Consider the following 23,773-nt stretch of genomic DNA (forward strand, 5'->3'; position numbering starts at 1 on the left):
TAGTCAACTAAATGTGGTAGGTATGAACCTTCTCTAATCAGAATCAAATCAGGTTATACAGCAGTGAAACCCAGGGCCATGATTAAAGGGGCTGTCTGTATCTATGTATGCTTCAAAGAGGGGCCTCTAGGGAGCCAAGCTCTGAGTTAAGGGGAACCATCCTCGGTTAAAAACCACCCTTGATGAATCCACCTGTAAATAAACACTGGCATTGAAGTTTTTGTGGCACCCCAACATGATGTTTGTACCCTGGCACAGTTGTTGATGATGGAGAAGATGGAGCTGAGAATCCCTGAGCAGATGAGAAGCTCCTTCTGCTGTCGAAGGTGAAGGTGAATGTGATGCAGGACCACAGGCAGAAGAATCCTCCGCGACTCTGAGCAACCAGCACAGAAGAGCACAAAAATTACAGAGGTTAGCTGTTTTTATACAGCACAAGGAACACATCTAACAAAATAAAGGTGTTGTCATTTATTTGTATCGGTCTAATCATAACTGTTATATAATTTAGACATTTTGGTCCTTGTTAATATTATAGTTCCTACACAACAGTTATGCGATTAGCACTATGTACCTCATATCTGTTGCTGGCGTCCAACCACGAAGTAAAATTATTAACTTAAAAGCCTAGATTAACTTTTAGTTTTAGTGAAATCCAGAGACGTGGTTAGCCAAGAAATCACTTCAGAAATAACAACTATAGACAAGTATCATCTATTATTTAAGCATCTCTTGTTTAAATGTCAAGAAAAGAAAAAATTGCAGGGTTGATTATATTTTTATACTATTGTGTTCAGTGAATTATAGAGGAGCTTAGAGCAGTATCCCGCTGTTAGACAGGAACAATGAGTTTACGTTAAGGATGGCAAGCTTCTGATTAATTTTAAATGGCAAATTTTTTAAATTTACACAACAATATAATTATAATACATTTAATTATGGAAATGTATGTATACATTTACTTTTAATATCACTGTTATTAGTCAGTATTTTTGTTGCACCATGACACCAAAGCAAGTTCCTAGTTTGTACATTTTGTTCACTTCACAATGGCAATAAAACTGACAGAAATATTTGAATTATTATTATATTATTTCTGTAAAAACTACAACACTGTGTTACATCTACTCTATTTTGCAGTCACTTATCTGTGCTAAAACTCTGTAAAAACAAATATAAACAAAAATCTAAACTGTTCACTGTGTTTTTAACATTTTAAGGTGAAATTTGTAACTTTTCAGGTGATTGGGTGTCCTACTTGCTTGTCTCCATGGAGATATTGTTGCTTTATCTGAAATATTTCACAGTATAGCAATAAATATATCTATCTTATATTTTATCATTTTCAAAACACCTTTCAAAGCACACATTCTTACCAAATGCACTACAAACAAGCTTGATTCTCCACAGATTTGACCAGTAACTTGGCATCATATATCTCCATGGGCATAAGTTTAATACCATACTGAAGAATAATCCAGACAAAGCTACAACATCTCCATGGAGACTTGCAGGTATAACTGTATAACCTGTAGTGTTACCTGGGAAAGAGAAGAGCTTGCTATCCACAGTGCGGGCAATGGACTGCAGTTTGACCACGTCCATGGACTGTCCTATGTGCACTGTAGAGGGCATGCTCCCCAGTGTCCCACGCACAAACTCTGCCACCTCCTGCACCGAGAACATCTGCAGGAGCTCATCAAAGATGGCCGGGAACGAGTTGAGCAGAGCAGCCTGGAAAAGACAGGAGAGACAGATGGTGAGGAGGAGAGGAGAGAGGTAGTTGTGAGGGAGGGAAATAAGTTGGAACCCAGTGAGGATACATAAAGAAGAAAGATTAATGCTAAAAGTCAAGAGCTAAATTTCAAAATGGCAGCCTCACAATTTAGGTGTAGGTAAAAAAATGATATAGCAGGAAATTAAGGGAGGAAGCCATTTTTAAGTTAACAATAGTAGTAATAATAATAGAGCATTGTGAAATTTAGCTCTTTTTTAAGTTGTAATAGAGTCAAAGCCAAATCAACATTGTGAGTCATATCATTGTATTGGAGACATGCCAAGTATAAATGTGTGAGAGAGAGTTATGGGTGCAGGTCAGAAGGGCTGAAAAACATTGGATATGATGTCCAAGTTGCCGTTGTTGTCATTTTTGGTTCTCAAGATGGTTATTCGATCAAAGCAGAATATGTTTATCATTAGTGTTGCCAATTTCAGCTCAAAAGGACTCTCTGATCTGAATCCCTGAACCCCAGCACCTGCAGGCAATCATTACTCAGCCTCTCCAGGTCAGTGAGTGAATTCTGGAGGTTCTGAGCTTTCACATGAGGCATCACCTGTCCATATACTGAGAATGAGGAAAAACTTGTACGTGACCTATATGCAGGTTAATTCAGGCACTGGCAGCTCCTCTCACACTGTTAAATAGAACTGCATCTGTTTTGATATTTATAGACAAAAACTGCATTACAGATGATCCCTAATCTAAATGAATTAACAATTTTGTGTGAACACGACTAATGGCAGGCTCTGTTTGTGTTGTACTTTGTTTTCTATACTATTATGTACCAAAAGTTGTTTGTAGTTTTCGTGAATGCTGTGGTCTTTGTTTAAATGATGCATTCAGTGCCACTGGTTTTGCTGTAAATGGCAGTTTTGTTTAATGAATGCTGACATCAAGGCCTGACTTAATGGAGCCTGAACAGCCTTGGTGCTGAGGGGCGTTCACTGCATCGGGACATTTGGCCGTCTGCTGATAGATGGATTATTATGGACAGGGATGTGACAGTTGAACAAGTGAAGAGCGGAGTTGAGTTACTTGTGTTTGTGATGCGTTTAAGAGACATCAGACAGTGGAAATGAATGGATACAAAGCATGTTTGTTTATATGGTGAGCATAAAAAACAGTTTTGTCACATTTTTGTTTTAAAAGCCATTATAGACTATTATACAGAAATACACATTTTCAATGACAGCATTTCTGTAACGGAATAAAGTAATAATTTTAATTTGAATAATGCCACAATATTGGCCACAACAGCAAGACAAATAAAAGTCTGTTTTTGGTACACGTATTAGTTTGTGTTGTTTATTTTAGTTTTTATTCTATTGCTGTTCTTGAACTTTGGTTGCCTGGGATGGGATACACATCTCTTCAATACTTTATGAAGATGTGAGTCTGGCCACCTGTGAATTTCCTCAAGTTCAGATAGATGTGAGAGACAGGTCAGAGACCAATCAGGGACTTGCATGGTCCTTCCATGTCAAAGCAAATATGGCTGGTTATGAGGAAAAAACTGGAAAAAAATATCACAGGGGACTGAAAAACATCAGGATTTCTGAAGAATCAATGAACACAGCACTAAACTGAGGTGACAGAAGTTTCATTTTGTTTGTAAATGAGAGGTGACCAATGAGCTGCTTCATTTCACATGAAATGATTCTGCATGTGCCAGGCAAGAATAATAGAGTTGCCACACTGAAATTTTCTCAGTTTGTGACAAATAAACATTTTCTCCTGTTATCCATTCATTTCCATCTATACTTGGGACAGGAGGGTTACATGTATTTAAGGTGTATTTTGGTGCAAATCCCACGTGATCTCAAAGATAGCACAAAGTTAGTGAAAGCAAAAACAGTGGTTATTTTGACACACAGCAGGTAGGGGGCGCTGTACCGGACTGGGCTCCATCCACACTGCTCTGTACTCACGGAGAGAGGAGAGGCCCGTGCTGCACCGGAGCCAAGTGCCTGGGTGCAATTCCCCTGCCCGCCACCAGGGGGCTGTCCAGGGCCAGAGGGGAACGTTTGACCCAGGGTAGCGGCTAGAGCTAAGGGAGGTCCAGGAGGTGGGGCAGGGGTCTGGGTTGAAACGGGACAAGGCTGGGAGCCCTAGGGTGCACCCACAGAGCAAAGGATTGTGGGAAAACAGCAAATAAGGATGAAGATATAGGTCCGAGTGGGAGGTAAAAAGGAGAGAAAGGATGGTTAAATAAATAAAAACTAGCTAAATTAAAAGAAGCATGCTAACAAAAAGTTAGGCTAATCTACAAGCTACTAAAAAGAGTCAAAGGCATAGCTACATTCAGGAAGAGATTTCTAGGTTGAGATGTGGTTCTCAAGCACTGGAGAGGGCCCAATATCACAGAAGATATAATTTGTAGTTGTAGTTATTTATTTTTGTTACTATATTCTTTGAGTAGACTGGTGAGGCTAACTGATACATTTTTGTTAGACTAACTTGCTTTGCAAATTAAGGCATCATTTAGTACATAGCCTTGTCTGGGATTTTCTGGATATTAAAACACAAATAAATTACCAAAGGTTTTTAATATAGCGCAAAATTGTGAAAATAAAACAATAATACAAAAATAATTAGTTCATAAATACAAGTTGAAAACTAAATTTGAATTACTGTAATTTTAAATAGTCTAGAAAACAGGTTTTTAAAAACAACAAAAAAGAAAAGAAAGGAAATAGATAAGTAATTTATAATATGCAAAATGATGTTGTAAGTGGTGTTCTAAATAAGAATTTGTTCTCAGTGTTTTGCATGGTAAAAAAAGTAACATAAATATCCACGTATGTACACTGTGTTACCTGTGTGAAGATGAGGGTCTCAGAGTTGCGGCTGTCCAGACTGAGCACAAAGCGGATGGACTGGAACAGCTCCTGGATACTGGTCCTGAACAGGTCCTCCTCCATCCCACAGGTGGCTCTTGCGTAGAGCAGCCGAGACTGCACGATGAACTTAAACAGGTATTCCAGAGCCTGAGAAGGGAGTGGGGCAGAATTAGAAAAACAACTGTTGTGTATTTCTGACCCATTTTTAAAGATGCAATATGTATTTTAGTGAAGGTCACACCATCTGCTTTGTCTCTATTCAGATGTGATTGCTTTGCTTAGAATGTTTCAGAGTATGGCATTTAACTTTTGTATCTGGCAGTTAATAAATTCCAGTTGAAATACCTTCAAGTATGCATTTTTACTTGGAGTGGTGATGCCTGGTTGCCTCTATGGAGATAAATAAGGTTAATGCCACACTATGGGACAATCCAGTGGAAAAAAGAACAACTCCATGGAAACAAGCAGTTGCAGACCATTTCTCAAAGAGTCACATAGTGCACCTTTAAATATAGTTGGACATCTTGGCAATATTTCATGTTTTATGACAAAATAATGTGAAACAAAATAAAATGTAAAATGCCACTAACAGATATGCTTTGTAGTATTATGGTAATGGACTATGGAAACTAGGGTCCCTGACCAGCCAGAACCACACGCTTTGAGAAAACTTTACATATACAAGTCTAGAACTGTATCCTGCCTCTGATTTAAGATCGGAGAGACGCATGGTCCGTTCGTGTCAAAAATAACGGCAGCTTCAAAATAATGCAGAAGACTGAGAAACAACGTGGATTTCATGCCACATTTAAGTGGCACGTGCTTCAAATTGGTGCTAATAATAATTTTGTCAAAAACAGGAAACAATAAAACCACCAAAAAGTTGTTACGTTGTTATACTATGTACTGATCAAACATCATGTTGTACTCTCACTGTCTGTGCATTGCGTTATCAAATCCTAAATTGGACAACATTAGTATTAAGTATGAATATATCCTCTCATTATAGAACCTAAGATCCAGCACGTGTCGAACTTGATCTCAATAATTCAGGTGGGGCACTTGCTCACAGTAGCTGGTGACCTATTTGATACAACTGAGTGTCATGAATATTTTAAAATGCTGAGCTGTGGCTGTCTGCTAAATGTGCTACACCAGTACATAGTATAGTGTGGTATAAAGTATTCTCTGTCCCTTCATCCTGCAAAAATGATGAAAACACTTTGCTTTGAACAAGGGAATAGAGAGGATAGCAGGGGGTCTCGAGATAGTGTAGTATAGTGTAGTGTAGGGCACCACTGTTTTGCAGTGGTCCAAATACAAACCATTCACACACCTAATGCACCTTGAACATCCTAATTATTCATAGTGATGAGCTTATAAGAGCATTTCACAACCTTCAAAGGCCAGAGCAGAGTTAAAGCTGACAACAACTAGACTGCCAACAGTGAATTTTCGGATTATTGGACAGTAAAACTCTTTATAATTAGATGCACACAGTTACATAGCTGACTTATTTTGACCTGACTGCTTATAAAAGATTTTTTTTACATAGAAAATAAACCGAGTACAGGGTTTTTCATTAGTGAAATACCAAGAGTGTGTAGAGCTGTGACCAGAGCATAGAGTAAAGGCTATTTTGAAGAATGTTATTCCACTCTTTTTGTCACATGTGTTGGTTGGGTTACCATGACATCTGACATCAATTCATCTGGAGGGACAGTCAGAATTCTATGAAAGAATTTATTTATTTTTATTTATTTTTTTTTATCTCCGATAGTGTTATAAAAGCCCCGGCCCTCCATCTGAAATAGTGAAATCAGATTTTTGAAAGTCATGAACACACAGTCAACATAACACACATCTTCTTTAACTGAATAAATGAATCATTTTAGAGACACATTTTTAGCAGAATTTGTTGATTATTTGTAGTTATTGCATTACTTCATGGTTCATGGTGAGTTAAAACCAAAGAAAAGTAAAGTAAAAGATAAATGTATTTCCTGAGTACTATCTGGTGTATTTTATAACTGTAATGGAGTTGTCATATATAATGTATTTGATCATAAAGTATCTTTTACCCTCATAGCTTCCTGTATATGATCTTGTCTAACCACTTCTGCAGAGCGGTCCATGTACCACTTTAGACAGCGAATCAGCTCCCTATAACAAAATAATGGAATCAAATATACAGTATAAATAAGTCATGGATAGTACGCCTTTACAGTAAGAGATATAGATAATACATACGTAAAGTCATATATTTAAAGTAAGTGGTACTTACTTGTAGGCCAGCGCTCCAGCAAAGTGCTTCTGGATGTATGTGTCCATCACAGGCTTGAAGTGGTAGTACTTACTGTCCCTGAGCAGGTTTATGATGAAGACCTAAGCAGAGATATGACCTTAGACATCAATGGGTTTTCTTGTAAGCAATCAAATGAAACATACTCCTAAACATCGAATGACTGAATAACTGGATGTAATATGGTGCAAAATAGAAAAAAAACAACTACTAATGTTGCTCTAGTCCCAGTGCTAAAGAAGGACAGAACCACACCACCAGGACTAAGCCAGGTACACATACAGAATTATGTGATGACCCACATACCAGTGACTGGAACACCAGAGGTCCATATTTGTCTGTGTTGTCATCAAGAATGGAGAACAAAGTGTCCAAAATATCTTGAAGAAACTGCCAAAAAAAAAAAAAGTTATTAACATGAATATGTACTTCACAGGCTTCATGTTGACCATATATAACACGTTTGTCCATCTCATCTCATTGAGGAAACAAGGAGCAGGCAAGATCTATTGAAATTACAAAGTGGAACAAACTTCTGGAATGAGGGCCACATATCATTAAGATGATGCATGCATAAATTATATAATCAAGTATTTATAAATGGTAAAATTATATTTATGGATAACCTTGACTATCTCCTCTCCGCTGACATGTCGTAAGCGTCCCAAGATGTCCATGACCCGGTCTGGATGGGCTTTCCACTTGAGAAGAGCCAATAAGTCCACTGTAAACAAAAACAAGATTTCAAAAAGATTTAAACACTCATATGTTCATATTTAGGTCATTAACAAGTAAAACCTATTTCAGTATTTATTGTCCACTGTTTAGCAGACCTGAGTGAAGATCACGTAGGTGTTAAGACTTAATATGAGGCATATAAACCAGGACTAAACCAGGCGTAAATTAGGACTAAACCAGAACTGAAACAGTGCTTAACCAGGCCCAAACCAGAACTAGACCCTGATTAAAACTATGCACTGTTCTAAGTGAGCTTAGTCAAAGAGACCTGGGTGGGGATCCAAAATCTCTGGACCAGGACTAAACCAATACTTTACCAGGTTTAAAATAGAACTACACGTTGAGCTTGGTGGAGGAGAGCTGGGTGGAGATCCAAAAGGTCTCCTTGGTGTTGCGTTGGAAGATGACATATATAAAAAAAGGACTAAACCAGTACTTTTCCAGATCTAGACCAGGTCTAAACCAGTACTTAACCAGGTGTAAACCAGGACTAGACCCTGGCTAAAACCACTCACCATTCACCAGGAGAGCTTGGTGGAGGAGAGATGGCTGGAAATCCAGAAGCTCTCCTTAGTGTTGAACTAGAAGATGAGGCGTATAAACCAAGACTAAACCAGGTCTAAACAGGACTAAGCCAGGTCTAAACAAGGACTAGACCCTGATGAAAACTACGTACCATTCTGGGTGAGCTTGGTGGAGGAGAGCTGGGTGGAGATCCAGAAGCTCTCCTTGGTGTTGCGTTGGAAGATGAGGCTGGAGGGGATGTTGGGGCAGCTGTTAAAGTCCTCTTTGCAGCAGGGCAGGCCCAGGTACAGGGCGTGGTTACTGAACGTTGTGTTCTCATCACACTATTGGAATACATAAACAAAATACATGGTAATTAATCTGCTGAAAGAGTAATTCGAATTGAGTTATAATTTCAACTGAAAATAATAACTAAATCATATAATAAAGTAAAAGCAAAATTTTTCCCCAGTACATAAATATTGTAAAAGCAGCTCTTGGTGTCAAAATGAGTCTGCTGTGTGCAGTCTGCATCTAATTATAAAGTATTTGTTATCTTTTGTGAAACAGGAATAGATGGCATATATCCAGACCTTGTAAACATAAAGTTCATGGTTCTCGTCTGACAGCGTCGTCCCATCTTCTCTCATCAGAGGAGTAAAAGAGAACCCAAACAGCTTCTTCTCTCCTTTGTCTTTAGCTGTAAAACAAACACACACAAACTATTATGGCAAGTAAAAATCATAACAAAAAATTAATGAATACAAATAAGATAACGCAACTAAATGACATGCCCAGAACCTTCAGGTCACCTATGTTCTAATAATATTTGCCTTTCTGGGTCTCACCAGATCTAAGCCCAGTCTATGTCAGGGCTAAATTAATGCCAAACCTAATAATGAAAAACCCAAAAGATGACAAAACATGAATTTGTCTCTACATAATACGAACACTAGAACTGTAGAGGGCCCCTTGTAAAAGCAGTCTAACATCAATGGTATGCATACTACAATTTCAGAAACACTGAGACACACTAGAGACTTAAAGTCCAAGAATTATTCCTTTGAACATGGTTTGAAGCAGCAACCCTCTCGTTGGTGGGCAAAAGCTTAATCCACTAAGCCACTGTGACCCACATCTATAAATAATAACTGTGACAGTCTGTGTTGTAGAGTGAGTGATAGCTGTCTTACTGGAGCAACAATTTCAGAAACACTGAGACACACTAGAGACTTAAAGTCCAACAATTACTCCTTTGAACATGGTTTGAAGCAGCAACCCTCTCGTTGGTGGGCAAAAGCTTAATCCACTAAGCCACTGTGACCCACATCTATAAATAATAACTGTGACAGTCTGTGTTGTAGAGTGAGTGATAGCTGTCTTACTGGAGCAGTGCCTGAACTCAAAGCGCAGGTGGGAGCCTCTGAAGCGGTCTATGGGGATGGGCAGTTTGATTACTTCATTCCAGCGTGGACTGTTGTTGTGGTACAGGACAAACGAGCGGTGTTCTGGGATGTTGGGCTCTCCAGACCCCAGGCTGATGCAGTCCTGGAGAGAAGAAGAACATGCTAATTATGCACTATATAGTAGAGTAGTATGCACCAATGATGAGTAAATACAGTATTGCAAAAACAAATAATTTACTATATTGCAACTTCTTCATTTGGAGGTAAATACAAGATTTTGATAAAATATTGAAAAAATAATAATAATTTAGATTGAATAAAATATAATGTGGAGGACTGAGAAATATCACAGAAACTAAGACAGAAACTGTCTGAAACTAATAATACATAGAATATATACATTTGTCTCTAGAATGCCTATCTTATTGTTGAGCATATTTGCTAATACCTTGAGGATCTCTCCGTCTGCATACAGCACATAGACAGTGACTTCGATGTTCTTCTGGACACTCTTTCCTCCTCGCTCAAAGTCTCCTCGCTCCAGGGTCAGATACAGGTCATTTCGGATGTCACCTGGTTACAAAAAGAACAAAAATGTTATCACAGTTAACTAAGAAAAAAATATATAATTTCATAATAATTACATGTATTACATGGCCATATAGCATAACACACAACAGCATGTACAATTTCTCCATTTCTCCACTGTTAATTTGGCCAAACGTAATGTTAAGCATCTTAACCTGGACATTTCTATTTGTATAACTTAAAGCAAATAGGTTAGGTAAGTTTGTGGAGGTGGCATGTCACCTGCAGGATTCCATGGAAATACAAAGTTAAAGCTAGATTTCAGAACAGGAAAAGTATTAGAAGTTATAAGGAAAAACGAATTTCAGTGGAAACAAACAGGTGGAGGTCAACTAAGAGTCAATTTGTGGAGATGCAAGTCTGCTGCAATAAAAAGATCCAAAATGAAAAAGAAAAAAACAGAAGAGGGTGCCAGACTCCAGATATATTATTAAAAATGTTAGCCATTTCAGTATTGATTTTAAATAGAATGAAATGAAGTTATGCAGCCATCTACCACAACTTGTTCCTATTAGAGTTTTCAACTACTCAGGAGAGGAGGAGGAGATTCGGGCATGTTGTTCTAACCATTCTGTTCTTATGTTGTATGTTTCATGCTTCCATATTCCGCAACTCACCACAATTTATTTCTAAGTGATTGGTTCAGTAGGGGACAGAGTTAAAAGGCTACACAGCTCAGACATGCAGAAGACTAACGACCTGAGGTAACGTGTGTGTGTCCATGTGCGTGCATGCATTCATCATACGGGCCTGTCCCAGTACAGAGGAGCTGTCAGGGAGGCCAGGGAAGACCTACTCTATCACTGACAACAGGGGAGAGTGGGAGGGAGGGGGAGAGTGAGGAGAAAAAGAGAGGGGGGAGGAGGGTGGCAAAGAAGAAGAAACAGAAACAAAGAGAAAGACACAAAGAGGGATAGGGAGGGAGAGAGATGATATACGATACAAGATGATATATGATACAATATGATATAGGGTGGGTAGGGATGGATGATATACGATAATATCGCTAATCACAATCAAAAAGGTCTGCAATTAATCGTTCGTGGCATTTTTTAATAATCATGATCATCACACACTATTACAATTGCCTTTACAGCACCAGACTGCCTCATGTTTTCAGTTTCAATACAATGTTTAGATGTTAGTTCTGGTGTTTGCCCACAAGGGGGCCCTCTATCATAGCAATGGCACTTGTTAGCTTCTGTGCTTATGGTTCATGGCTAGTGGGCAGGCAGTGGATCTCATTTACATCCTTCACTCACGAAGGTGAAGTCTGATGTGTGGAATTATTATGGCTTTGAAAAACAAGAGCAACAAGGCGACGAGCAACCAATCTGCAGAACTTGAAATTATCCATTGTAAGTAACATAACATGTCAAATAAACTATTGAATATAATTTGTGTTAGTTTGGATTTGTATGAATAATGGTATGAGTTTGTGTCGATTTTGCTATCGCTAGGTTAGCGCTAGCTGAATACCATTTTGCACAGCTGATGGCTGCGATGCCACCATATCCTTATTATATCCTTTTTCTGGGGGCTTTCTCAGGGTGGTTCTTGTGCTTTTTTTTATAGTCAAGAGTTATATAATTGACATATTTATTATTCATTCATTGTTAATTTCTCTTGCAGCAAAAAACAATAAAAGTGATCAATCAGACACCTGCAAATTGTACAGTAATTGATGTTTTAGTGACTTTTTTTTTAACTGTAAACCTTGGTTTAATAATTATTATGAAAATATTGTTAGTCGCGATTATTTTGGTCAAAATAATTGTGAGTCTAAATTTTAATATCGTCCTATCCCTAGTGGTGGGCAGTTATTCATCATGTTAAGTATGAAATTCTGTATATGCACACATTTATGGGGATCCACCTCCATAACTTTATTATTAGATCAGCAACAACATGTAAAGGTCAGATTTGTTTAAGGTTAGGCAAGGTTAAGGTTAAGGATAGGATCAGTACCTAGGAAATGAATGTACAGTAAACTCAACGTGTTGAGGGAGAGTGAGAGAGAGAGAGAGACAGAGGAGAGAGAGCGAATAAGAGGGAGGGGGAGGGCACAAGTGGAAGAGAGAGTGAGTGGAAGGGAGAGAGAGCGAGTGGAAGGGAGAAAGGGAGAGAGAGAGAAAGTGGAAGGGAGCGAGAGAGAAAGAAAGAGAAGGGGAGGATGAGAGAGATGAGAGAAATAGAAGAAGAGTGGAGGATCGTGGAGTGAAAATAACAATGCTGAGAGGAGGTACATGTTGTCCTAATAGTGTACTGGGATTGGGGCTTTCTGAATGCTACTTTTGAACCTGCTTATTTAAGAGAACTATTATTACATGAGAGAATACAGAGTGCACTGACCAGGCATGATGACATCGGGGAAGCCCAGTTTGCGGGTCACAGCGACTCCTCTGCTAAACACCAGAGGGTTTTCTCTTCTCACCTGGTCTATGTCCCCACGCAACAACTGCAGTGAAATGATCAGGCCTATGGAAGAGCAGTTTAGATTATGCAAAACAACACTAAATATATTATAACACATTTTTTCATTTTATGTCAATCCAAAGCAAAGGTTAATCTAGCAAAAATGAGTGACTAGCCCCAGTATTACAACAAAAATCTGCATTTTCACAATATAAATTTTAGCTTCCCCCCATCTGTATTAAATTATTGGCCTATAGAATGTTATGGTGGTATCTGAAACCCAGCAATTGTACTACCAGAGAATTTAAAATGGCTGCACCTGATTTCTTTCATATTATAAACTAAACTATTTGCTGTCTGCTTCACAGTCATGTTTACAATATACAAATTTTATATGAAAAAATGAATAAATAACCTCCACAGTGTATGAGGGCAGCTCTCTTACCGTAGTTGTTGCTAGGAGTGGTGTATTTTGTACTGGACTTTCTGATGATGTTTTCGTGGATCTGGTACCATTCATTCTCATTGTTACACCTGAGAAGCATGTGACAGGCATAGTTTAAGAACACTCTAGTATAATCCATTTCTAAAACATAACACAAATTACAATTTACAAATTCAAATCATTATCCTCTTCATCGTCATCGTCATAATCATATGCATCGCCGTCATCATTATTAGCTTCATTATTATCATCATGCTCATCATCAGCATCATTATCCTAATCATCATCATTATTATCTTCATCATCATCATTATCATCATCAATATCATCATCAATATATTATCATCAGTACCCTTATGCTCATCATCAAAATAGTCATCATTTTCCTCGTCATTATCATCAGCATCATCTTCATCACTAGTATTATTATCTTCGTCATCATTGTCATCAATATAATTATTATCAATATCATCACATCCTCATTATCCTTATCATTAGCTTCATCAGCATTCTCATCATCATCATTTTTCTCATCATTATCTTCAACATCAGAATCATCATCTGCAGCTTTATCATCATCATCATCATCATCATCATCATCATCAGTGCCTTATTAGGTATAGTCATGTCTATGTAAACGTAAATATTGTTTCTGCATTTTTTAAATATTCAAGAGCAGTAATAATGTTTTCTTTGCAAAAAACATTCATTATTTACATTACACCAACCTCTGTGTTTCAAATGTGCAAACCTAAAAGATAAAAAACCTACACAGAATCATAAAAAAAACTTTCTCTTCACACCATAGCCTTTCTTCCATCAGACAGGGAGCTCACGGCCTTGTACAAAAGATGTGTGTGTGACTATAAAACATAAGTTCATCTGAGGCAGCACATGGACAGTTACATCTCGTCGCCACAGGGAGTGCTCTAAGGCTCCTGCAGGCTCGTCTTCAGAAGTCCAGGCCATAGGGAGTCCCTGCTAAACAGACTGTCTCTATAGTGTGTGTGGGAAAAGGCAGTGCGCTGGTGGCAATTTTCAAAAGGACAAAGCGGTGATGAAGAATATAGTATGTTGTGAATAGAGCAGAATTGTGTTGGCCTTTGGATATGAGCTACAGTTACTACTAGTAGTTCGAGATATCTAGTGCAATCAATCCTACATCTTAACTATTTCCGCTTTTGTTACTACTATTAAGCACTACTTTCTAAATTTTTCAAGTTGCTTCTTTTTTCAATTCTTGTACTCTTACACTTGGACATTCTTTCCTAGGCTGTACACCAATTTGATATGCACTTGTGGAATTTAATTATTTAGGCTATAGGAATTTAATTATTTAGGCAACAGAAATGCATATATGGATAAACAAATTCACTGTGTAAAAAGAAAAACAACCTCTATTCAGGATGTAGAGTGCGACACATCAGAAACTTGTAAGACATTTCTCAAATGTATGCTAATTTTGATGGATGTCTTATGCTGATTATGTTTAAATAGACTCCTGTTCCTGTTGGTATTTATGGTTTCCAAGCATTCATTTACATCTATTTAAATTTCATAACTCTATGCATTTTTAAATTTCCATTTTCGTGTTTCATTACAAGCTAAATGCAAAAAGTTTGTGTGTTTACTGTTACTAAATGGATAAATATTCCTTTGTCGAAGTATATTCAAAACACAGATCACATGGTAAACTGTCATTCACTGAACTGCTATCCAGTCGCAGTAGTAGACTTTACTCACGTGTAGACTTTGAGTACAAAGTCCTTCTCTTCTTTGAGCTCGGAGATGGTCTGCAGCACATCACTCATAGCCAGGACTGCACACCCATATGGCCGACGGTACTGCACGTGAGGAGGGCCCTTCTTACTGTCGTTCAGCAACATTCGACCTGAAACAAGAGGAGAGCTCCAGTCAGGATACTCACTTCTGTTGTGTCCTCAAGCAAGACATTTCACTCTCCTCCAATTTGTGAATGTGTGCAATTGATGATGAAGAACAGTGTTTCTCAAACTGTGGGACATGTCTGGTTGTACGCAAGGCAGTTTGAGTTTTTGCTTTATTGAGAGACAAATCTATGAATGTTTTTGTACTTCTTTGGGATAACAAACTATCTCATTCAGCTAATTTAAGACGTTAGATGTTTTTTTTTAGCCCCAAGTTAGGATCAATATTATCTTATGTGGAAGTTGTTGTGAAGAAATTTAGAATCACGGAGCAAAAACTGAAGGATTACTGAATAATGCTTTAGATTTGAATATGAATCATCTTAAAAGGGGTATTTGGGACCAGGGTATTAAAATTAAAATAAATATATTAACTTTGTATGTCCTGTACATTTGACCCATTCTTCAGTGTGTTTTTATACTGCAAATGGCAAATAAACTGTCAGGAGCAGAAGGTGAATCTTGAATCTATGTCAATTCAAATTCTTCTGTTAAAAAATTGTTAATAAATCTTACCTGTGCGTATCACCTGTGCTACAATGTACAGGTCCCTCTTCATGTCTTTGTTGCTCAGATCCTAAAACGACAATGATAAGGTTTTTGTCAAATGTCAAAAAGTTGTTAAATGTCTTATCTCCTTTAATCAATCAATAATGTAAATTTGAATGAGATGTTTTTTATTTCTTACCGTAAAGAGGGCACACAGCCGATCCACTTTCTCTGGGTTCTTTGGACCTCCATTTTTGTTGAGTCTCACCATAAACTTCTCACTAAAAAGACAAAAACAAGAACATTGTTCAGTTTTATAAAGCACTGAACTTTGTGATTAGACCTTTGTTGTAGTTTTACCCTCATGATTATGAGTCATCGCAAATTGCTTGAGAAGGGAGTTAAAGAAGCAATTTTTGTTAGGGATGACAATCCTTCCTTGAGAGATGGGGTCCTTCGACATCATCCATCTATAACTCTATCCTCAGACCCAAATCAAAACAAAGAAAACAACAGGGAGGGCCAGGATACTAATAGATGTGAAAGTCGCCATTAGGGGATTGAAAGATTATGCCAAGAATGACTCAAGCACAGTGCACACTTAGGGTGGCTCAACAGACCTAGACTACAAACAGAAACTGTGAAGAATAGATGTTTTTAGTTTCAGTGTAGTTAGTTCCTCCCTTCAAACAGATATAAGGCAGTAATCTGTCCAGAACTGAAGAAGTGGCTTGAATGAGCAGCTCTGCTTGTGTATAAGTCTCTCCATGGCCTAAGTCCAAAGTACATGTCCGACATGTTAGTGCCATATGAACCATCTCGCAATTTGAGGACTTCAGGGATCGGCCTCCTGCTGGTGCCCAGAGTCAGGACTAAACATGGGGAATCAGCGTTTAAATTTTATGCAGCTAAAACTTGGAACAGTCTTCCTGAAGATGTGAGACAGGCCTCTACTTTGACAATGTTTAAATCCAGACTCAAAACAGTTCTGTTTAGCTGTGCATATGACTGACAGGTTTTTATTCTGCACTCTTCTCTTTTAATGTTGATTTTATGATGATTATTTATGATTATTTATGTTTGATTTGTGTGATTTTAATGTCTTTCTTATTCTGTAAAGCACTTTGAATTACCTTGTGTGCGAATTGTGCTATACAAATAAACTTGCCTTGCCTTGCCTTGCCTAAACATCTTCACTCCTATGTTTTGTCCAGTTGACAGAGTTTATATTTTTCTTTTACTACAGTAGGATGTGAATAAATATAATTTCTTGTATAGTGCATCTGTCATTACTAGTGCTACTAGAACTTCTACTAATGCCTGCAACTACCAATATTACGTTATAATATTATGTTTCCTATTACCAAATGTCAAAGTATGTTCAAAACACAGACTGTACGGTGTACACTGAATTGCTATCCATTACCACTGCTACTAAACAAAAAGTTATCATTTATCTATATGATGAACACCAAATCGCTTTTGCATTGCTACTACCACATTACCTTTGCAATAGCTTTAGATATAGAGATACATTTAGATACAACAAAAAAATTGGAATATAAATAAATAAAAAAAATTTAAAAATCTATTTCTCATACTAGCACAATGACTGCTCCCAATACAACAAAATATAAAAAAAGCAAAAGAGTTCCACTTTCTAATACCGGCACCAAACCACAGCACACCTTGAGTGGCAGGCAAGAATTTATGAAACCACTTTCCATGTAATTACAAAAGTTTTCCTTGATTTGAATTGGCACTGAAAAAAGGTAAAACAATAAATAAATATATTAAAAAAAACTTTTACATATTAATACTGAAACTAGACACTACACCTTAAGAGGCAGACGGGGATTTTAATGAAGCAACTTTCCATGTATTTGTAAAATCTTTCCTTGATTTGAAAAAACACAAGAAATCTGTAAATCAAATACTTCTACAGACAAAACAGCAAAAACAAAAAAAAACAACAACACAAAAACAGAAAACCCAAAACAAGTGTGTCACAGACAGGTTTTTAATGAGGCTACTTTCCATGCTTTTGGAAAGTGTCCCTTGAAATCAAATACTTCTACATAGACAAAAAAGTATATTTTAAATAAAACAAACAAAAACATTCAGAAAACATTAACATATAATTTTCCATCCCATCCTTTTGCTCTCTGTGCTCCCCCTTCAGAGCGTTATCACACAATCAGCATACATTCTGCTAATACTGCACATCACATCAGGTTTATCAAGTTGCTGTGTATCGTTTTGTATCATGCTTTTGTATATTTATAAAAAGACAAGATTTCTTACCATGTTTTTGCAAAAGATTCTCTTGATTTGAACTGACACTATATTCTGTAAATCAAATATATATGCAGAGACAAAAAAAAGCAAAAATTAAATTAAATAAAAGAAAAACTAAACAAATAAAAAAACAAATATAAAAAGTGTCATATTTTAATAACGCCTCTAGACACCGCAGCTTGAGTGGCAGGATTTTTAATGAAGCCACTTTCCATGTATTTGCAAAAGCTTTCCCTAATTTGACACTCCGATTCCGTAAACAGACTTGATCCGGGCGATAATACCTCTCTGGTGTAGTCACATCTTTACAAACAGGAGCAAACCAGAGCCACAAATCCTCACAAACAGTGTTGGAGTACTCTGGGTTAGCAAACACGCAGTGCTTCCAAAATATGTACTCCACTATCGGCATTTGTGCACAATGTTTTCAGGATGATTTTGCTAAGCATTATGGGAATTTGAGAGGTCATTGGTCTAGGTCAGAATAGGGTGGTAAATGTAGCTTGACCTGTTCGATTTCTTGACAAAGTGGGAGTAAAAAGTTTTATAACCTCTACATTTACAATATTATATATAGGGCCCATGATCCACAAATACAGTGTGTGCTAGTTGTGAAATTGTAGGCAAATCAATATATATATATATATATATATATATATATATATATATATATATATATATATATATATATATATATATATATATATTTTTTTTTTTTTTACCATGGAACACATTTGGATAGCAATTAAAATACTCAACAAAGTAACAATAATATTAATGACTTAATAATGTAATAATGTTCTAGCTTCATCGGGCCCTTTGCAAAATGTTTTTTCCCATTTATATGAGAACAATTTGTCTTGCTCCAGTACAGATATATTGTAAGCAGCACTTGAGGTCATATTAAGTCAACTGTGTACTGTTTGCATCTAATTATAAAGTGTCAGAGAATCAGGAAGTCGATATGGCCACAAAATGAACTAGGTCGGTTATTTTTAAAAATCAGGTGCACTGCCTTGTAGCAAAATAAGCTGCAATCATGAATAAATATATTATATTGACCATTAAAAGTAAATGTACTGTCATTTACAAATTGATCAATATGAATACTAAATATAAATGCTAAATGAAAAGAAATCAATTTAAATTTAAATAAATACAATTGAAAATGGTTATGTGAAAGGTTGTAGACCCATTATTTTACTATGAAAATTAGTACTGAATGATTAGATTACCTAATAATGGAAGGATTTATTATTACGCACAATATTTCCATTCTCAAAACCTATTGGCAGCAGTTTATTACATTACAATGCTTTTTGCTTTAATAATTATAATTTTATAGACAATTCTATGTTAGTGTTTCATTAAGTGTCATTTTGTACTTTAATCTTAGAAACAAGAAAGTACAAAGTATGTCAGCTTTACTTTTTAATAGCTTAATAAATTCCAGATGAAGTTTTAGACGAAGCTGGAGGCCAAAACACCTCCTCTTTTAATTACAGCTTCAAAACCTGTGTGTCACGGGACAATCGCAAAGCCTCCAACTCAAAAACATGATTCACTTTAGATTATTTTGGAGCTTATTATATAAGACAATTCATATACAACTCATTGTCAACACCGAAGTGTGAGTAATTAAAGGTGCACTACATAACTTTTTTTTTACTGGTATTTATATTGCTATACAACACCTTAAAAACATGTACTCTTTCTTTAGACAATAGAAGGTGATGTGGTGTTATATCTATGAAATTTGTCTGTCCAGGAAAATTTCACAATGGTCCATGTGTGTATATTAGTCTGTGTGGCCTTATACTTGTTCTGATACAACTTAAAAGCAGGGGTCTCCAACCTCCTCCAGTGAACTACCTTTACAAAACAAAATGCCATAGAGCTATTAAGCTGAGTAAATATAAAAGCAATGGCAAGCCTTAGATGGGGTACAGTTAGATGCCTATAAAACAGAAACCATTATCCATTTATTAGTGCACAAGTTTGGCATCAAAATTACACATTTAATGGTAACAAGCATTTAATTTAATTAGTATTGATACCTTCTGAAATACGTATCTAGTTTCGAGGTACTTGGTTTAATATTATATAGTATCTGATTTTTCAATGCTTTTAACAACCCTAATGCAACCATCTAAATAGCACAGAAAACATATGTTACATGAAAAAAGACATAATGTGATCTCTTGCATGGGATCACATATGCTGATTGGAGTGGTTGGATCATGCATGGGTTCCCTCAGTCACGTGCACATGGCCAGACCGAGATACAGAAACAGAACCAAATATATGACAGCACTTCCACATGAGTGCCTCCACCGCCCCACGGTATAGAACACATTTGCAGCGCTCGCTAACATAGAAACATGAAGATATGTGAGATCATTGAAAAGTATAGAGGCCAAATTCATCTCACTAGAACATTATGGATTTGCTTCTGTCTACAGCACATATGTCATAGTTTCTTGTTGTTTTATATGTTTACAAAGATCCTATATTATATAAAATTTATTCTTGTGATCTTTAAGCCATGTTAAGCTTTAAGCCATGTTAAAGATAACTACTAGCACGGCAACTGCGCACTTCCAGATTATCGTACAATAAAACGCTTTCTACCTAGACGCAGACACCACACGGCTGACTTATTTTGACCTCAAGAGCAGCTTAATACATCTGTACTTGCTCAAATACATGAAGAAATATGTATGATTATTTATTTTATATTGTCACACCTCTAGTTTCCAGTTGTATCAATTGAGTATATAACTAATTGTTCTTTAAAGCAGTAACAGGATGTAATCAAAATTTTATAGTGAACATTTATACGCAGTAAAAGCCAACTGATTTATTTTTCAGTGATAAGTGGAGGAAGCATAAACTCATTTTTAATTACTTTTCTGAGTATAGTTTTTTGGTCTAGTAGCGTCAAAATGTATGTGCAAATGGAGCTGTGAAGAAGTGATAATGACCTGGTGTCACTCATTAAAACATGTAAGAAAGTTAGGCTCTTGTTTTCAGTTTGTGCTACAGTGATGTTAGGTAAATACATAATCACTGCTGTTTAGCTATGTTAGAATTCACTGTGTTTACATGCACAGAGAAATCCAAGTGCACTAAACAACCAAATTCAAATAGGAACAAGCCAGTCCAAGTCTACACGCAGGTCAAAGAACTAAATAGGTGTGAATGGGGGTCTATGGGTGTTCAGAAGCAACTACTAACATTAGCACTAAAACTTTACAACTATAATTACTAATTAAAAACTGTTACCATACATATGACCACATTTTTGCGTTACTCACAAGTTATTTGCTCTCCACAGTACATATACATTGAAGCACATGTGATAATGAGTACACGTCCAAACATGTCTATTATCCTGGCTGTTTGTTACCTCGTGCAGTTGAACGTCTCTCCTACTCTGTGCCCAATATAAATCAGACTGCGTGGACATAAGAAGCAGGTATCAAAGGTATCTCTGAAATTGGATTTGTGACACCTAAACTGTAGTTCCCGGGTTTACATGCAATTAGAAAAATCTGTTTAAATTGGACTAGGCCAGTTATCTGGTTTTCTAGCGTGGATGTAAACTTGGAGTTGTATTTGTACAGTGCAATTTCTGTACGAATTGTGCTGTACAAATAAACTTGCCTTGCCTCATTGTAAGAATGCATGTGATTCAAGATATTTTTTTTATTTGATCTAATCACATAAAGGTAATGTGGAAAATTCCAGGTAAAACAATAACATCTCAATACAGATAAGCAGGTTATGGACCTTTCATGCACTAGAAAAGTAGCACACCAATAAGTTCTATTAAAATATGAAAAACGAATGCCCAGGTAACCCAAAGAAAGTTTAAAAAACAATACAGGGCAAAACAAAGCATGATATATGCACTTTAAATTAGGCTAAAAACAACTGTACTGCACCACTGTAGCTCTGTAGTTTCTAATACAAAAATAGCATGGATACAGTAGGTCCAGGCTGGTCTCTTTTTTGGTTGGACACATGAGCGTCTCTGGGGAGGAGGCTGTTAGCTGATGCTGAGTCAGAGCACTGAAACTATACAGCAAGGTCAACTTCTGCCAATATATGGGCTTTACCGTAGTATAAAGACCAGCACATAGCAACTGCAAGAGGCAAGAGAAGGAATCTATACAATTTCTTTCTCGATTATTAACATGGCAGTAACCAAAAAGAAAAATACTCTAAGGGTGTGGTTAGCAAGGGAGGAAGTACACAGAAGCTAACGATTTCAGAATATACCACAAAATTCATGGAAAATAGGTAACACTATATAATAACTTTTGTCCTGAGAAATGTTACTCACCTCAAACCCTACCTGTTGATCTGCACTGAGACTTTAGTTAGAGGTTTCTATTATCATTGTATTCTTCTGCTCAATGTGCTTAAATTGATTGACTGACTGATAACACACTTTAGTTAGAGGTTTCTATTATCATTGTATTCTTCTGCTCAATGTGCTTAAATTGATTGACTGACTGATAACACACTTTGAATAGCCCTAATAGTAATAGTAGAATTAAAAATAAGAAACTCCCTTAATTAAGTAGTTACTCAATTAGATTTTTTCTTTGTTCATTATTAATTATGTTCTTGTAATTATTAGTTTGTAACCAGTTTGGCAGTATGCTCCGGATCATTGTGGTCATTTGGAAGACCCATTTGCGCCCAAGCTTTAACTTCCTGGCTGGTGTCTTGAGATGTTGCTTCAGTATTTCCACATAATGTTCTTTCCTCATGATGCCATCTATTTTGTGAAGTGCACCAGTCCCTCCTGCAGCAAAACAACCCCACAACAAGATGCTGCCACCCCCGTATTTCACAGTTGGGATGGTGTTTTCAAGATTGCAAGTTTTCCCCTTTTTCCTCCAAATGTAGCAATGCTCATTATGGCCAAACATGTCAATTTTAGTTTCGTCAGACCACAGGACATGTCTCCAAAAATGAAGGTCTTTGTCTCTGTGTCCCTTGTACATGCTTTATAAAGGCTAGTTAAGGTGGAGTTATTATAAAATTGTACAGAAAATTATCAAATGTATTAACTGTTTGCTCAATCTTCCTGTACTTGTTTTTGAACTATGAGTGAACATGTTAGCCCTGCCCTTTTCTCACTCTAACATTGAACGAAGACAGAAGAATAACAGTGTCAGGGATTGTTCCAGACACTTGTTGCTTTCACATGGTCCTCATCCAGCCAGTTTTCTGATTGGATATAATTGTTTACCACTAGCTGTTGCTTCAATATGGTTCTCAAACAACAAAATTCTCTTAAAATTTGTATTCATGGGTTTTCACTTCCTGTTACATGCAACGTTTTGAGGACTTTTTCCCATTCAAAGACTTCATATTATGTTTTAAATTGTTTATCGCTATGGCAACTGTACTCATTTTTCAGCATTCTAAAACCCTTGGATAGCTAATATTATTCAGTCAACTTATTTCACAAATAGCTACTTTTACAAAATAGTGTGAGGAGCAAATGACAAATTAAGTCAGGTACAGACCTTTTAAGCCAATTATTTTCTGCCAGATGCCCTTCCAAACTCATCCCAGTTTTACAGTCTTGTTTTTCCAAATCACACAAAAAAATAGTAAATGCAACCTTTGCTTTGGTTAACACATTCTGTATATTTCTCCTTTAATTTTGCATATGAACAAAATTGTTATGTCCCCTAAACATTATGAATAAAATAATCATTGCCCTCCTAATGAACCGCATATCTTCATATAAGCAGTATGCTAGTCTCATCAGTGACATTAGCGTTCCGTGCTATGCAAGCAGTTATGAATGCTAATGTATAATTGATGGTGTTCGTTAAGCTGTGTCACAGAGGGGGGTTATGTTTTATTCACTGCACTTGTGTGTGGCCACTTGCTGCTATTTGTTAAGAACGCTAAATTAAAAACAGCACAGATAGGAAGAAATATATAAGCTGCAGGGTAGAGTGAGGTAGAGTGGGTGAGACTGTGATAGCGAGGA

At 36.8% G+C, this 23,773-nt stretch overlaps 1 protein-coding gene across 1 annotated transcript in view; it reads right to left on the reverse strand.

Moving 5' to 3' along the window:
* Positions 1–23,773, reverse strand: part of LOC117370825 (dedicator of cytokinesis protein 3-like) — a 184,802-nt gene that overhangs the window by 26,007 nt on the left and 135,022 nt on the right. Inside the window, exons 10-25 of the mRNA XM_055221625.1 lie at positions 15,653–15,734; positions 15,481–15,541; positions 14,762–14,909; positions 13,019–13,107; positions 12,511–12,636; positions 10,019–10,143; positions 9,550–9,712; positions 8,758–8,864; positions 8,337–8,508; positions 7,549–7,646; positions 7,229–7,312; positions 6,905–7,005; positions 6,702–6,783; positions 4,597–4,767; positions 1,542–1,734; positions 249–376 (exon numbers count right to left, since the gene is read on the reverse strand). Of these exons, the coding sequence (XP_055077600.1) occupies positions 249–376; positions 1,542–1,734; positions 4,597–4,767; positions 6,702–6,783; positions 6,905–7,005; positions 7,229–7,312; positions 7,549–7,646; positions 8,337–8,508; positions 8,758–8,864; positions 9,550–9,712; positions 10,019–10,143; positions 12,511–12,636; positions 13,019–13,107; positions 14,762–14,909; positions 15,481–15,541; positions 15,653–15,734 (1,930 nt within the window). The remainder of the gene's footprint in view (positions 1–248; positions 377–1,541; positions 1,735–4,596; positions 4,768–6,701; positions 6,784–6,904; positions 7,006–7,228; positions 7,313–7,548; positions 7,647–8,336; positions 8,509–8,757; positions 8,865–9,549; positions 9,713–10,018; positions 10,144–12,510; positions 12,637–13,018; positions 13,108–14,761; positions 14,910–15,480; positions 15,542–15,652; positions 15,735–23,773) is intronic.

Source organism: Periophthalmus magnuspinnatus, chromosome 5, assembly GCF_009829125.3.
Source record: "Periophthalmus magnuspinnatus isolate fPerMag1 chromosome 5, fPerMag1.2.pri, whole genome shotgun sequence".
NCBI lineage: Eukaryota > Metazoa > Chordata > Actinopteri > Gobiiformes > Gobiidae > Periophthalmus > Periophthalmus magnuspinnatus.